Source organism: Nannobrachium achirus (genome assembly GCF_963921795.1).
Source record: "Nannobrachium achirus genome assembly, chromosome: 4".
In the NCBI taxonomy this organism is placed as follows: Eukaryota; Metazoa; Chordata; class Actinopteri; order Myctophiformes; family Myctophidae; genus Nannobrachium; species Nannobrachium achirus.
In genome coordinates, this window is record NC_137813.1 from 23,377,522 (window position 1) to 23,394,201 (window position 16,680).

The window sequence follows — 16,680 nt, forward strand, 5'->3', positions numbered from 1 at the left end:
GTGTGTGTGTGTGTGTGTGTGTGTGTGTGTGTGTGTGTGTGTGTGTGTGTGGAAAAGTGAGGCAGCAAAAACTATTTATTTTGACTAAGCTACGAAGTGACATTAGCTTCATACTGTGCAGAGCTTTTTATTAGATGAAAAAGAACACAAACATTCTAACTTTCAGAAACTTTCTCAGTTGTACTGTTCAGCAAATGTAAATCCTGCTATGGCACGATTCTTTATAAATTGCTTATTCTTATCCTGGTATGCAATGGATTGATTGAAAGACCAAACTCATTTAACTACCATCATTAAGTATGTCAGGCACATACAGTATGTGCAATTATGTCAGATATCAGGCACATACAGTATGTGTAATTATGTCAGATACAGATACTGTAGCTATTCAAATGAACATATCTTTGGAAAAATGTAAATAATACAAAGCTTTTTTTCTTTACATTGATGATTGATATTGGTATTCATTTTACAGCCTGACATCAGTGCAGGATGCATCATGCTGCTATTTCAAGTCCCCATTGCAGGTTTTCAAAGGCAATCTTTTAAACTTCGTTCAACAGAACAAAACAAGCCAGTTGGGCCCGGACCGCAAGCCTGACAGCGTGTCTTGGGTTTGAAACCCGATCCCAACAACCTTTATTCCATCAATAAAGGCAGAACAAGCCAAACAAATATCTTAGACACATTTGACAAAGGTAAAGGGAAATACAGGTCAGGCAAACACATTTTAGTCAAACACAGGTTTAGCAAATGTCATTCACCAAATATAACAGTACATACTTAAATATAGTATATTTTCATTCTTTCCAATAGCTTTAAGCAAAGGTTTGTCTGTCTTGTCCATTGTTGTCAAAGCATTTGAGTATACAGCACTTAGTTCTGAATTGAAATGTTCACACAAATGTTTACACTTGAGCAGTCTGGCAAAGTAAATAGCAATAATGTCAAGTCAGCAGGGGTAAGGGTCTCCTATACAAACCACATTTTTGGTTAAATAAGCACTAAGCAGACCACTTGGGTGTGGTGAACCGAGTCGTTGGTGCACGACAGCCTCACCTTGCATACACAGACACACTCCCTGTATTTACACTGAGCTCAAGGATCCATCATTTATATTGTCAAGGGTGGATAAGCTGCCGGTATTACTAAACTGCATCCCTAATCCTGCTTTCTTACTTGACCACAGTTATTGTTGCTCTTGTCAACTTCCATGGCTTTATCCAGCCAGTCCTCAGAATCAGAATCACTCGCCTCGCTAGCGTCGGCCGCCAGAAGACGAGAGTAGTTAATCCTGCGCTGTTGAGGGGCCTTGCACTGGAGCAGTGGCAGACAGAGGCACCAGAGAGCCAGAAGCACTGCGGCTCCCCTGAAGAGCCAGCCCACCCCAAACCTCTGGACCACAAACCCCCCGGCCAAGCTTCCCAGGCCTGCTCCCAGGTCCAGAGATAGGCCCTTGTAGACCCAGGTCACGCTCCGCTCTGCGCCTGGCGTGGCTACATCCTCACACTGTACCCACACCGCCCACCAGAGGGCCCCGCCGCTGAAGCAGCTCAACACTTGAACAGGGACCACAGCCCAGGGTCCCCAGAGGAAGGAGTAATACATGCACTGTAGCGCCAGACTGGCAGCCCCGAGAACAAGCACCTTCCCCGGGTTAAGGAATTTAGACATGTAGCCAGCCAGAAGAGGGAAGGCTGCCTGAGAGAGCAAGGCGAGGGCCAGAGACACGCCCATGTGTAGCTCATTGCCGCCGTGGTCCTGCATCTGCCAGAGGAGGAAGTTCTCTACCGTGGAGCCTGCCACCCCTACCAGGAAGGTAGTAATCACACAGAGCAGGGCCCGGGGATGCCCGTGCACCAGCTTCAGTGCCTTGAGAAGCCCACCGTTCTTGTCTCGCTTCTTGTTCAGGTAGAGAGGAAGGAACGCCACGGTAGGCAGGGCGAGAATCATCAGCCCGGCATAGGAATAAAAATGTGCTGCACTCCGGGGCGTCTGGCTGAAGATGAGGCAGCTCAAGCGACTCACCAGCAGCCCTGCCCCCCCGGCCCCGCAGGCCGCTCCCAGCAGGCCCCACACCCTGGTACTGCCGTAGCGTTCTGAGGCGTCCACGTTGTCCAGGAACTCATAGAGGCCGTCGTCTGCCGTTCGCTCCAGAGGGGAGCAAACACACTCCCATATGAACACCACAATGAGCATCATGAAGAACAGCTGGTGCTGGGTGTCCATGGCCTTCAGGCTGCCCAAGAACTCAAAACGAGCGTCCGCCTCTTCCGCGTTCTTGGCCGGGGACCTTCTGTTCCTCACCGGTGTTGACGAGTTGGGGTGAGACTTGTTATCATGTAGTTCCTCAACACTGCCATTGACCCCCATAGTCACATTCATTAGTGAGATATGAGGGGATGATTCATTACGCTGCTGCTGCAGAGTGTCAAGTGAAGCCTTGCTCGGCAGGGCAGGTTTGATATCTCCTGCTGTCTTTGTTGGTGACGTGACAATGGAATGAGGCATGACAGGAGCGGTACTGACATTAATGTGGATTGGAGTTGACAATGTGGAGGCTTTAGCAGTGTCCGCGTGGACGGAATCCCCCAGACCTGCAGTCGGACTTGTGCTGACGTCAGACATGTTGCAGTGACGGGTCAATCTGTCAACATCTGTAGCCGGGACGAGTGGAAGAACCAGGGCAGCTGCCGCTGAACAAACAAGGCAGCCTGTTATGACGGCCCTCCTCTTATTGTAATGCTTAGACAGCGCACTGGCCAGGGGGCTCCAGACCATCGATACGAAGTGCTTGGTGGCCATGATGAGGCCCGTCATGGCAGGGCTCAGGCCCAGCTGTCTGAAGTACAGGGTGAGGAAGGGGAGGAGGCAGCCTCTGGCGCAGGAACCCAGGAAGCTGAAGGTCCCGGCCAGGACCAGAGCGCTGTTAATGTCTATCTGCTTGTTCCCCTTCATGACTGTCAGCCCGGGGAGCTCACGCACTCTTCAGATGGATCTCACATGGAGCGGCTGAGAAAGACAGAGACAGAGAGAGATAGATTGATTGATTGAAGAGTTTATTAGCAGTTTGCAATAGAAAAAGTACAGTTTCATGACAGCACAAATCACTGGTACAAGGTCAACTAAAAGGAGATCCTAGGCTTATTTACACAGTAAAAAGAGAGAGAGGGGGGGGGGGCAGAGAGAGATAGAGATATGGTCAAGTTAGCACAATTAAAGAAAATGTTATGACTTTGAGGGAGGCAAATAGTTTCTCCAGGACCAGTCATTGTATGTTAGCTGCCAAAATTAAGCAATACTAATGTGCTAATCTTACACTGAAGCAGCTGTGTATGGGATTGCATGAAAGTTGCATTTATCAATTTAATCTAATTCGCATTCAAAACCAAATAATCAAAACGTACAGCATCTCCTGTTGCAACACTAGTAGTAGTAGTACCTACTTCGACAACTAGCCCTGAATACATGAATATGGCCGTCATGTATTCAGGGATATTCGACACCAAGCCATAACTTAGATGACTCTGAAACTAAAATAATAATTAATTAATTTAAATTGTTGCACAATCACAATCCATAAAAGTTGCTCAATCCATTAAACAACTAACTACGCATATAGTACAGTTTATCTTCAAGAAAGTAACCCATTTAAAAATAAAATAGGCTACTTTAAAAGGGATTAAAGTCCATCTATATTTTTAGGGAGGCAGCACCTGTCCTGCCTGTATTGCTTATCAAGATGCAGCGCACGTCCACGTCATGTGCAAAAGTTACAAGTGGCATGGACCCAATAAAGTAGAAAATGGACACAATTAAGAATGTTTACCTTCTCAAATTTGACAAAAGTACGGCGGTCCTTATCTTCCTGCTCTCATTATATGTCCACGTTACGTCCGTTTGTTGTTTTGTTATTTTGTTAGTGTTTATGGTTGTCTTCTCGCGCGGCTGGCTGCTACCTGTTGCCGTTGGAAGCACTATGCAGGCAGCAGCCCACTCACCCAGGCGTCCCATAGCCTGTGGGGACGATGCTCGCGCTGTGATTGGCTATTATAGTTGGCTGTCAAGGCAACTGATGTTCATGAGAAAAGGCGTATCTACCTTTCAAAAGAACTCAAAGAGGAAATGTTATTGGCAGGCCTGTCAAATGCTCCTGGATTTCCCAGGACAGGAGTCTCCTGGATTTTGACCCCATCTCCTGGGAATCTCCTGGATTGGCAAATCTCCTGGATTTACCAATCCAGGATTTCTCCTGGATTTGGTATCAAACTCCCCAAATTCACCAGAACACAGGAAATTACATCTACTATGTTAAAATCTTTCTGGTTGATATAATTGATATATTTATTAGCGTGATTCACATGCACTCATTCATATGAAATGAGTACAAAGGACCCCGATTTAAACAAGCCATGTGGTTTAAATTTTAAACCACAAGAAAGCTCAATGGCTTGTTTAAATTGGGGTCCTTTTTCATACAAGGTATTTAGTTGTTGACCTTGTATCAGTGAGTTTTTTTCCCCCCTTTGTGCATGTTTTGTATTCGTTGATGATAAGTAATATTGTGTTATTTCATTTGTTATGCTATGCTGTTAATTGAATACATAGGACCCCAATGGAAACAAGTCCCCCCAGGACTTTTTGTGTTATCCTTTTAGCCTAATGTCTGACTGTACCTCGTGCTGTTTACATTTCTGACTAATAAAAAGTCAAGTCAAGTCATATTGATAATGAGCCATGCAAGATATTTACTCAACAGTTGCCTAACAACTAAAAATGAGCCAATCAGTTTGATTGTCCCCCGGGCCATGGGATGCTGTGCGAGTAGAATCATTCCCCACCCCCCCTCCCTCTCTCTGTTGGAAACTGTGTAGGCCTAGTGGCCTACTGGTCTATTTTAGTTCAAGGAAGTTAATCTAAAAAAACATTCTCTGTAAAACACGAAGAACAAGTTACAACTGGAATGAGTTACTGTAGTGTTGGACAGGCATAACATATAATTGAATAGAATCTATAGCAAGGGTCTTCAACAGGGGGTCCTATAGGGGTCCTCAGAGTTACAGGGGGTCCTCCAAATCTATCTTTGTGTGATAAAAACTTTGTTCTAATCTTTTATATCAACCACTTGAACCCTAGCATTCATATTCTGATAACTTTCTGCGAGGCGTTGTGAGCTTGTAGATCTGCTATTTTCGGCAAAGAGCTTTGGTGTAGAGAGGAAAAAGAGCAGACCGAAGTACAGAGTTAAAGGTCAAGTTTATTAAGATTGACGGTTCAAGTGGTTAATTATCTGAAAACACTAATTGACTTGAATCCAAAAATAGTCCCAGGAGAAACAGATAGACAGCAATTTATAGTTACATACATTATACACATACAGCCAGTGTGCACAAATATCTTCTGACACTTAAAGTAACCATACACACCTTGTGCAAACACATAACACATGTAAACATCCTTTTTATCACATTTCAGCTATAGGCTAAACAATCCATCCTGCTAGATACTGTAAGTATGTGACCTTTCTCATGTCACGCTCACACATGTTACTCTAGTCTCTGCATAAATAACTGTATTGTAACTAGGGAAGTTGGAGTATACATTCCAACTGTAATACTAGTAGAACTAAATTGTTTTATGTAGTAAAAATACATGTCATTCATTCAATATGCCAAAGTAAGATAATTGTCAACCGAATGTGAGTATATCACGCTGCCCAGTGTTGACGGATTAATTTGTGACATGATTTCTCAGGCACACATCTACAATACAACCACACTAGTTAACAAATCTGATATTTCTCTCAATAGACTATACAAATGTAGGCTACATTACAGGTATACAATAATTTGACATCTTTCAAGTAGCCTACAGTAAATTACAAGTCATTCTACATTACAAGCCCAAATTTACATCTCTTTGACCTCTGCATATTCCTAAATATAATTTCAATTAAATTATTGGCATGAGAAAACATACATTTACATTGCCAAAGCAAGTTTCAAAACATAATAAAAACAGTTGAAAATAGAGAACACATACAGTTGGACTGATTACAGCATTGTGTAAACAGACAGTCACATTTTGTCGTTATCAGGGTATGAAGCTTTTTGGAACAAATATCAGCATTTATTTTTTGTCAATACGATTTCAATAGTATACATTGAAGGAAGAAAAAACATTAAAACGTGTTTAAAGGTAGCAGCTCTGTTTATACTGTATGTGCAGTAGGTCTGGATGCCGTTCAATGGTTTGTAGAACTTAGGGTGGTTGTATTCCATTCTCTAGCCTTCGTACATCGCAACAGTTCAAAACTGTTCGCACATATATTGAATATATTACATTATTGTATTGTTTTTTCTTTCTTTGTGTATCTCCTCCAAGTCCATGTAAACATACTGGGGTGAATGACATGGATTCTGCTTCTCCATGCAGCATGCATGTATTAGAACAAACAAAACACTCAAAACATATATATCACAGGATGATACCACTGAAGGTGTTGATTGGCAGGGACAGGTTCTTGTTCAAATACGTGTTCAGTTTGACTTCTGGCTGGAGGCCATATCCTGGATCCAAGCAGGGTGATATCTCTATGCTATGAATAAAAGAGTTGATATGACACCATTATCGTAGTTGACAATGTCAGGTTCAAAATGAACAATAAGGCTTTAACGGTACTAGGCCATGTCCCATGTTGTCCCAGCTTACCGTTGGACATTGTCATATGTCCTGCGGGAATCCTTGTCTAGACAGACAGTGAATGTTCTTTTCTCATGAGCCCTGATGTTAAGGTTCTGGGTACGGATCTCCTGTGATCGAAATAGACAAGTTGAAATGACTGTTTAATACTTATGCAGGCTCTGAATGTACTGTAGCCTACATTACATTACCAGACTTTGACATACAGTATGTGCTACTATTTGTATATTCATGATATCCTCCTTTTGCTAGACTGTACATTCATCATATACTCTTGTTGACAGACTGCCACTGTACATGAAATTTACTGAATAATATATTCATTTATGATAGACTGTACAAATGTTTTATTCATACACTCATTGTTGACATCTATCCACTGTTGATAAACTGACTACTGAGTATAGATTTATTTATACATTAGATACATTCACTAAGAGAACCAGTGCAGATATTTAGGGCCAGAATTTGACAAAAACTATTTAGTTTTATAATCTCTGACTAGTAGATTATGTCTATCTGCATGTCTGTCTTTTCAGACCAGCTGGTGCTATACTAGGCTATACTAAGCGTCATTCCCATCAGGCACGATAAAACTATAACGTTAAAATCGTTGCTTGTTGTAGAAACATGATTCTTTTCACCATGCAACTAATCATCAACACAACTTCCAATCAACCCCAAATGTGTAGGGGTCTCTACAGAGCACATCCCCACTTTGACTGCTGCCCATAGGGGCCACCACAAATGCAGAAAGTTGAGATATGCACACTGCAGTGCATTTATCCTGTTTTTTATTATTTTCTTTAAGTGGACTGCTTTTTCTACCTTGATAGAATAGGGTTAGGGTTAGTAACAGGAAATGGGGAGAGAGAGAGAGATGGGGAGTGAAATGCAGCAAAGGCTGTCGGGATCGGGACTTGAACCCACGACATGCTGTCAGTCTAAAGGTTTTTGACTTATCTGTATACTGTATATCTTCAGTTAGATAATCTTTTACTAAAAGTATTATTAAAAGATTCTTACTGTGCGTTGGGCTTGGTTTGTGCTGTCAAAATTCACAGTGAGATAATCTTGACCTATACAAATAGAGATAATAGAGGTGTTTGTTTATAAAGGAGTAGTGTAGGAGTGTCGCACCAAATTCTGGGCCCTGAGTACTTTAACTATTGAAAATTAGCAGATATACAAGCTCGCAGTGCTTGTAGATCTGCTATTTTTGAAACTTTTTCATGTGAAGGACCCCCAAAATTATATGTATTTGGCCATGGACCCCCATTTCGAAATATTTAGTTCCAGGGACCCCCCAGAAGGAAGATTTGAGTTACAAATGTTCGCATTATTTGTTTTTTGTTTTGTTTTATTGTTCTTGTTCTTGTCTTTTGTCTTTGTTGTTGTGTAAAATCAAAAAAGAAATGTGACTTTTGTTTAAATAAAAATATCTTTACAAAAAAAAATACATACGTATATTCAAAGATTTTCACACATTTTCACGACTTTTCAAACATAGCAGATCTACAAGCACTCAGTGCCGCGATGTGAGCTTGTTTATCTGCTATTTTTCAATAGTTAAAGCATAAAATAATTAAGTACCCTCCACCTTGGGCCCCAGTAACTCAGTCCCATTATATTTGAATACAAATCATGTGTCCCTGGCACAAGCTATTTTCAGATGGGGGTTTGTGGCCAAATACGTATTCATTTGGGCGTCCTTGACATGAAAACATTTGAGAACCAGTGCTGCAGAAGCAATCGAAATGATCAGCATCAAATTCCCACACAGTAATGTTCATTCATCCATTTGTAATCCAGAGATTGTGGACCCGTATTCAGGCCCGGACTAACCATTGGACTAACCTGTGTACCTGAACGCAGCACCTGACACGCTTTGAACCTATGGGTTCAAAGCGAAGCTCTAGTGGCGGGCGGTTTGATGCGCACACAGAACACACACAGCTAGAGGAGAGCTATTATGGCATTGGTGAAGAGAAGATTGTTGGAAAAAAGGAGAAAGGACACGCCATTAACAGCACCATGGAGTTCCTGCCACTCTCCTTCAAGGATTCCTTTGAAAATATAAACTCTATGTATAGCAGTGACACTTCCCGAAGTTCCTGTATCTTGCGAAGTTGCAAGTTTCTCTTGGCTCCAGGCTCCGGTGTTAAGTGAGCAGAAACCAACCCCTGAGGAACACCAGCGGATATACCAACAGTAACCTGTCATTCTTGACAATAAACACCAGCTAGGAGGACAAAGGATCTGGACATTAAATCTACGATTCCTTCCAATCACACAATAACAGATGCATCCTTATTCTATGAAGATTTCTAATGGTGAGTGAAATCTGACTTGTTTTATTACCATTTGTGGAGTTTAGCCACTGAACACCCTAGCTGTGTGTCTGTGTAATGATGGCCAATAAAATAATGGTGGCATTATTCTGCTTTTCAGAAGAACAGCAGATGACATTTCCCCTGTTAAATAACAAACTGTGACACAGAAAGATAGCTGACAGTGTTAGGGCCAGAATAATGTTTTGAACTTGCAGGAGCCTCTCTAAAACAACAGGCTGATAAACACCTACTGATCCCGGAGACGATATATTCAGCTGCTATTCCATGACTGTGTATTTTGTCTTGTCATTGGTCAAGGCCAGTGAATGTACTAGGCCTGCCCTGCCTATTACGTGATGAATTGTAACATCTGATATCATGCTGGGATATAATGCCCTGCCGTTTTATAGTTTGTTAGAGAAGCTTCCATGAGAATATAGTTATCTGCCTGCTTGTATCTTTTCTCTCTGAATTGAATGAATCATTATGGTATTTAACCACACCGTGTCTGAGTCTCATTCTTTATGTGACAATACTTTTTGACATGGCACTCCATGTCAAAAACTTTTTTCGGGTTCTTCATGTCTTTGGGTTAACTCTATTTCCAAGGTAGAGATTAAACCCAACAGTGTATACATTTAGTATCAAAAGAATATAAACAAACCTCCAGACTTAGTGGGTGGTGCAGTTGTGATCTCCACTCCACATGTCATTAGTGACTCTCCCCTCACATCTCCCCGCTTGCCAACAGTGATCTGACAGAGACAACGCACAGGAGCGTTCATCCTAGCAGCCAGCACATACTGTACACACCTCGCCAAAGATAACATTTATATCATATGAAAGTGTCATTCGCAAACATACTGTAGGAATACTGAGTAAATTATGCACCAAACGCACCTTCTTGTAACTGACAGAAATGACTACACCGAAAGTTAGTGCCGTCTTTCTCCTCTGACGTTTGGAAGATCCCTCTGGAAAGGGTCATTTTCACATTTGGCATGATACATCAACTTACTGCTAGTACTACGTTATAATAAACAACATATTCATAGCACCTTTCATACATAGAATGTACAGTACCATACAGTATAGTGTATAGAGTACCATATACTATTAAATTAATAGAGAAGAAAGAAATAGAAACCGAACCGTGTGTGTGTATGCGTGTGCGTGTGTGTGTGTGAGGGAGAGAGAAAAAGAAAGAGAGAGAGATAGAGTCACACCTAGGATCTTTTCCTTCAGCTGGCTGAACTGTGGGAAGTCAATGTGCAGATGAGACAGGAACATCTCCTCTACCTCAGTGTCACTGGTGGAGAGACTGAGCTATATAGGACAACATTCCGTTCATCTTTTAAAACCAGAGATTCCCACAATATATTCCCATCATATTGGTATCGGCAATATCGGACATAAAAAATGCATTATCTGTATCGAACAGATATCAAATTAATTGATCGGTTTTAGCCGATATTTAGTTTTATAATATTCATATTTGAATGTGAAGCTGAACAAGCTCTTTGTGATGATGAAGGCTAAAGATTCAATCATTGTTTTCTGGGGAAGCTTTTCAATTTGAATTTCTTTAAATAAAAATATTATTGATACCGATTCCAATAACATATATAATGCATTACAATATAATTATGTAATATGTATCGGTATCGACAGATAAGACCCTGTAAAATATTGGTTATCGGATATCAGCCATAATGTCATGATCGTGCATCTCTACTTTTTTTTATTTTTTTTTACAGTTTCTATTTGTTACTTTAACATTTTCATCTCTGGCAACTCATTGAAAATTAAATGAGGAAAAGCAGTGTTGAATAGTCATTTGTTCCAGGGTAAACCTTTGACAGGATGTGGTTGAGAACACTGACTTCCTGTTCCAGTTTCTCGTAACAGTGATAGTCATGTCCCGTAATCCTAACTGACAGATATTTACACATGTATGCAAAACACCACCGTGGTCTGTGCTTCCTACACCAGTATACATGTGTCTCAAATGCAACCAGTAGTACGTACCTTGACAGAATAGATTGGCAGATAGACTGTCTGTGTACCACAACGAAGGTAGTAGGACAGGGCATCCAATAGGAAGACGTTTTCCTCTGAAGTCTTGTTGTTGCATTTGGGATGCTGTTAAAGAAAACAGTTTAATGTGACTTTTTGCATATCCCTCCTACACACACAGTCACACAGTCACACATACACACGAACGCACGCACATGCACGCACGCACGCACACACACGCACGCACACACGCACGCACGCACACACACGCACACACACGCACGCACGCGCGCACACACACACACGCACGCACACACACACACACACAGGTTACCATTTTAGCAAGCTTTGGAATCATGACTCCCAGGCTGTTAATGTTGCTGGCGTACCACGGATCAATTCTCCCTAACAGTGAGGCAAGAGAAAGTTGACCATGGATCCCCTGAAGAGAAAAACAAAAGGTTGAGCAGGGTGTTGTATACCAGTGGTCCTCAACCTTCTCAGGCTGCGACCCCCAAAATTATCATATTTTAACTCACCCTGACGAGCACTAAGAGTTGAGGCATTACACAGCTATTTTCACAATTTCTGCCTCTAATATTTGAGAATTTGGCCAATGTTTAATTTGTCATTTTAGAGGTATTAAAAAGTCCTTAAATTGTCACTTTAGAAATGTGCATAAACCCTCAATACACTTAAACTTTATGCTGGTTTGTTTACTGTTGAGTGAGAAAACAACGTTGCACATTAAGTTAATCATCTGGGGACCCCCCAAAATATTTTGGGGACCCCCCTGGGGGGAGTCCCGACCCACAGGTTGAGAACCACTGTTGTATACTTTCCATTCCGTGTATTACCCATGAAGCTTTTTGTTTGCCTCAACATGTCTTACTGGTGAACTGCTGAGGACAGGTTCCTCATCAGTGACTGGTATGTAGTACAACTGAAGGTCCACTTTCTTCAAACTGAGACATTTGGACTCTTTTTCCCTGAGGAAGAAATGTGACCGTAATGTGTAAAATCCAGGAAGGCACATGCATGATATCAATATATCTATGTGCGCACGCGCACGCACACACACACACACACACACACACACACACACACCACACACACACACACACACACACACACACACACACACACACACACACACACACACACACATACACACACACACACACAACACACTGATGAATGCAGCAATAACATACTATACGACCATAAGAAGAAACTTACAGACACCCTAATACTAAGATTAACTACAGTACGCAATCCTTCCAGCACTCGGTCATACCCATCACCACTACACGTGCTGTGTGAGTCCATCCTTCTCTTAGTGCCTCTGCTCTTGGCCCAATTATCACGCTTGTGACTTAGCATCCCCCTTATCACCATATCTCCGGTCATAGCCGGGCTACTAGCACAAGCTGCTCTGTGTCCAGCTGCAGATCTCTGAAGTCTTTTCTATGCCGCTGTCCACAGACTGCACTGACACTCTCTTCTCCTCATGCTCTCCATCAGACAACAGAGCCTCCACCTATTACACCGAAGTCAACAAGAGCCTCCCCTATTATCAGTGGTGGAAAAAGCACTCAAATGTTTTACTTAAGTAAAGGGTATCAATATTGCAATGTAGAAATACTCTGTTACAAGTAAAAGTCAGAAATTCAACATTGACTTGAGTGAAAGTACAAACGTTTTGTCATCGAAATGTACTTTTACCAAAAGTACTCATTATGCAAAATGTTTCAAGTTTTCAAATGTATAAAAATCTTTTGAAAAGACCAGATCTACAAGCTTACAATGCGACGCATCATTTCTAAAAGCAATTCTTAGCCAAGTCTACTTGTAAATAAGTTCTATCATCATAATCTTGAACTCACTCAAACTATCACAGCTTGTGACCTTTGCCAGAGATTGTATGTCATCTATACGACATACAGAATATCTGTTGTGTTGTTATATAGTGTATAGCAACTCACACCAACTCATACAGCCATCATTCATGAACAAGTATATAGTTTCATTTGTAGAATGGATGTAGGTTCTGTGTTTGTAATGGGCAATGTCGGACTCACACAGACTTCCACTAGAAGTCAACTTGCGAAGATGTACACAGAGACCCCCCCCCCACCTCCACTAGATCCACAAACTCCTGACACAAGAGAGAGATAATCTGATACAAAAACATATTCTGACATTATATTATTATTATTATTAACAAAAACAAATACAGCAATGATTCAATATTCGCGCAATTCTTCCATACAGCCAGTGACCACTGATGCTATATGAATAGGACCATAGCATAGAACCAATATATGAGACCCATTGTACCCATATATGGAGATCCATGTACTGTATATGGAGATATGCTGTCAGTATTTGAAATCATTCATACTCAGTTATGTCGCATATGTGAATCTGAAACCTATCATACACTTTATGACCATGACAAATGGAGATCCCTTCTGTAGAACCAGCCACACAGATATGGGCTGTCTTGGCATCTGTCTTGGCCATACATGTATATGGATTATGTTAGTGTGGTATGTGGCCGATGTGGCCTATATGGGCATTCCCATATGAAGTCATGTTAGGTATGGGCTTAATATTGATGACATCAGGGAACTCCATATATGGGCATAAAAGGGATTCTGTTAGTGTGCCATCACAGTGAAGCCAGAGGGTGATGTCAGAGCGGCAAACCCATTCTGTTAAGAGTGGTTCACCCTCTCCACAGCTGTGATGTCACAGTGATGTGTCAGGGGAACCACAGTGTTATAGCAGTGAGCTAAAGTTGACTCATTCAAAGTGTATGCAACTGAGTTGACAATATCAATATTCAGTTAATAGGGAAAAGAGCAGGCTGACAATGTTTTCAATATAGAATAATATTGAAGCTTAACACCGAGTACCAATTGACCCACAGGTTAATGTAGTGCCGAATGTAGTAACATCATCAAACCCCATTAACCAAATCTCGACAGCCAGACAACAAAGCCAGTATGAAGTAAGAGACACCATGATGTCTTACAAAAGCTCTGAACATTTATTGACCTAACATCTGCAACATATGCGTTCCTGTGGAATGCCCTACCAAAGGCCTAAAAGGAGAGCAAATCCCTAACTTCCTTGCGTGCGTTCCTCTGAAAAACCACTTACAGGCGGCTGCCACTCGAAACTGGTAACAATAAACCTAGCCTAACCGGACCCTCCCCTTGACCCTTCTTTGTAAATATATTCTTATTTTGCATTGTTGTTTTTGTTTATACAGTTTTCCCCCTGATATCTACTGCATTGTACTGTGTTCTATCTGTCTGTCATTCAATGTTATATGAGTTAAAGAAAAGGAAAATCAATACAGTATAATACATGTATAATATATGAATGAGGAGAGTAGCACCGCCACCTCCTCTTCCTCTAGCAGCTGTCAAGATGTCATTGTAGATGACATGTAGCTTGGTTTGGTAGTCCTCACTGCTGCCTGCACCATGCTCAATACTCTGCACCACTGCTGCGACCACCTCTTGGGTGAATTTCTGGACTACATCTTCCTCCAAAGCCTGAAACACACATACACGCACACACACGCACGCACACACACACACACACACACACACACACACACACACACACACACACACACACACACACACACACACACACACACACACACACACACACACACACACACACACATGTAATTCTTTTGAGTGTTCAGAGTTAAATGAACACAAGGGAATGTGCTGTACAACTGCCCTTATACGGTATCCTGCTCTTTCACTGCTCTTCTTACATGGACAGAGCTTACCTCCAGAGCCTCGGCAAGCACAGAGCTTTGATGTCCTCTCCCCAGCACTGTGTGCAGAGCATGCAGCAGCATTGATCTCTCATGGGTCAGCGTGTCCCTGGACAAGTTGCCTACCTCCAGGTCTGCTCTCACGGCTACTCCCATTGGCCCAGAGAACACTGCTGGATCCGCAATCACAAACACCCTGTAGGGTGGAGATGGGAAGTGAGTCACCACTCACCAGCAGCACTAGTCTGTAAAGTCTGACCATAGACCATAAGACAGCACTTATAGAGCCAGTCCAATTTTGACACACTGAGACGCATTGTTGTGAGCTTGTAGATCAGCTATTTTTGACAAAGAGATTATTTGGTGTAGATGGAATAAAGTACAGTTGTAACTCAATCTAGTTCTCGGGTTAATCACATTAATCATGTGATTAAAAGGTAATCATCCCCCACTTTTGATTATTCTTACTGATGAAAATCCACCCATCCATTCTTGAGTTATTTTTGTTGTTTTGCATACATGCAAGCTGTGTAAAAATACTCTGTGTGTACAGTTCATTTCTACTCACTTTTCCTGCCAGGCGAAATGTTCATTCTGAATATTCTGCTCTGCAATTAACCTCCTCTGGTATAGAACACCTGTAAGGGAAGAATTTGTCTAATAAATTGAGTTGGAACAACACTGTATATGTTCAGGAGGGAAGACCATGCCTGTCGCCTAACAATCCCATTGATAACATCTCCTCACACCTCTAAACTGATTTGATTGATTGATTGAATCATTTATTTGGCAATTTTGAAAAAACAAGACAAGGTACATACAACATATTTACATGCCGAACAGCACCGGCCGGTTTACCATCCAAGCCAAAAAGGAACATCCCAAATAAGACCTTTTAAGGCTTTGTTTACATTGGAAGTCCATCATATACAATTCATCACGAATAATAATAATAACAACATTTAATGCAATAACGAACCGCATAAGTACGGTATATCAAATATATACAATGCAAATAAATACTTTTAATATAATAAATGGGGGAACAGTGTTTCCCTTTGCCTCTGGTCTCCTGATAGGTGGATTTTCAAGGCGGCCTTGAAGGAGCCCAGCGAGCTACTTGTCTTAAGGGAAATAGACAGGGAATTCCACACTTGCGTGGCAGTATTGTAAAAGGAGAATTTACCCATATTTGTGCTGTGAGGCTGTATTATAAGGTCATTGTTAACGCTCCCTCTGGTGTTATAGCTGTGGGTGTCGCTAACTTTTTGTAGGTGGTTTGTCAGATATGCAGGCACTGAGGGGGTTGAGGGCCGCTTTGCATTGACTATTTTGAATGTCAATCCCATTTTTAGCTGTTTAACCCTGTCATCTACATTGAGCCACCCTAGGCTAGCGAAGTGCGCGGGAGACACATGAGACATGGGCCCCAGCTTAAGAAGTAATCGAATAAGCTTGTTTTGGGAGGTTTGAAGTTTTGTCTTTAATGGTTTTTTGGTGTTTGAGTACCAAGAGGTACAGGCGTAGTCATAGAGGGACTGAATTAGGGCTCCAGCAAGAGTCCTGAGGGCACTCTCATTGATAAACGCGGACATTCTGCCCAGGAATCTCGTTCTTTGGTTTACTTTTTTTATCACCATTGATGCCATGCTATCCCCGGACAAGTATCTATCCAGAATACAGCCCAAATAAGTAATCTCTTCCTTGCTACCGATTACTGAGTCATCAACTTTGATCTTGAAATCATTTACATCTATCTCTCTTAGGGAATGTTTAGTCCCAAAAAGTATGGATTCTGTTTTACCAAGATGGAGTGACAGTTTG

At 41.8% G+C, this 16,680-nt stretch overlaps 2 protein-coding genes across 2 annotated transcripts in view; one reads left to right on the forward strand and one right to left on the reverse strand.

Annotated features, from left to right (window-relative positions):
• The window catches only part of hook2 (hook microtubule-tethering protein 2), a 305,258-nt gene that overhangs the window by 166,333 nt on the left and 122,245 nt on the right, over window positions 1–16,680 (forward strand). The window lies entirely within an intron of this gene.
• Window positions 482–3,957, reverse strand: mfsd6l (major facilitator superfamily domain containing 6-like). The gene is made up of 2 exons (XM_080724323.1): window positions 3,830–3,957; window positions 482–3,012 (listed from the first exon to the last, which is right to left on the reverse strand). The coding sequence occupies exon 2, from the start codon at window positions 2,956–2,958 to the stop codon at window positions 1,162–1,164; it is 1,797 nt and encodes a 598-aa protein (XP_080580449.1). The 5' UTR covers window positions 2,959–3,012; window positions 3,830–3,957; the 3' UTR covers window positions 482–1,161.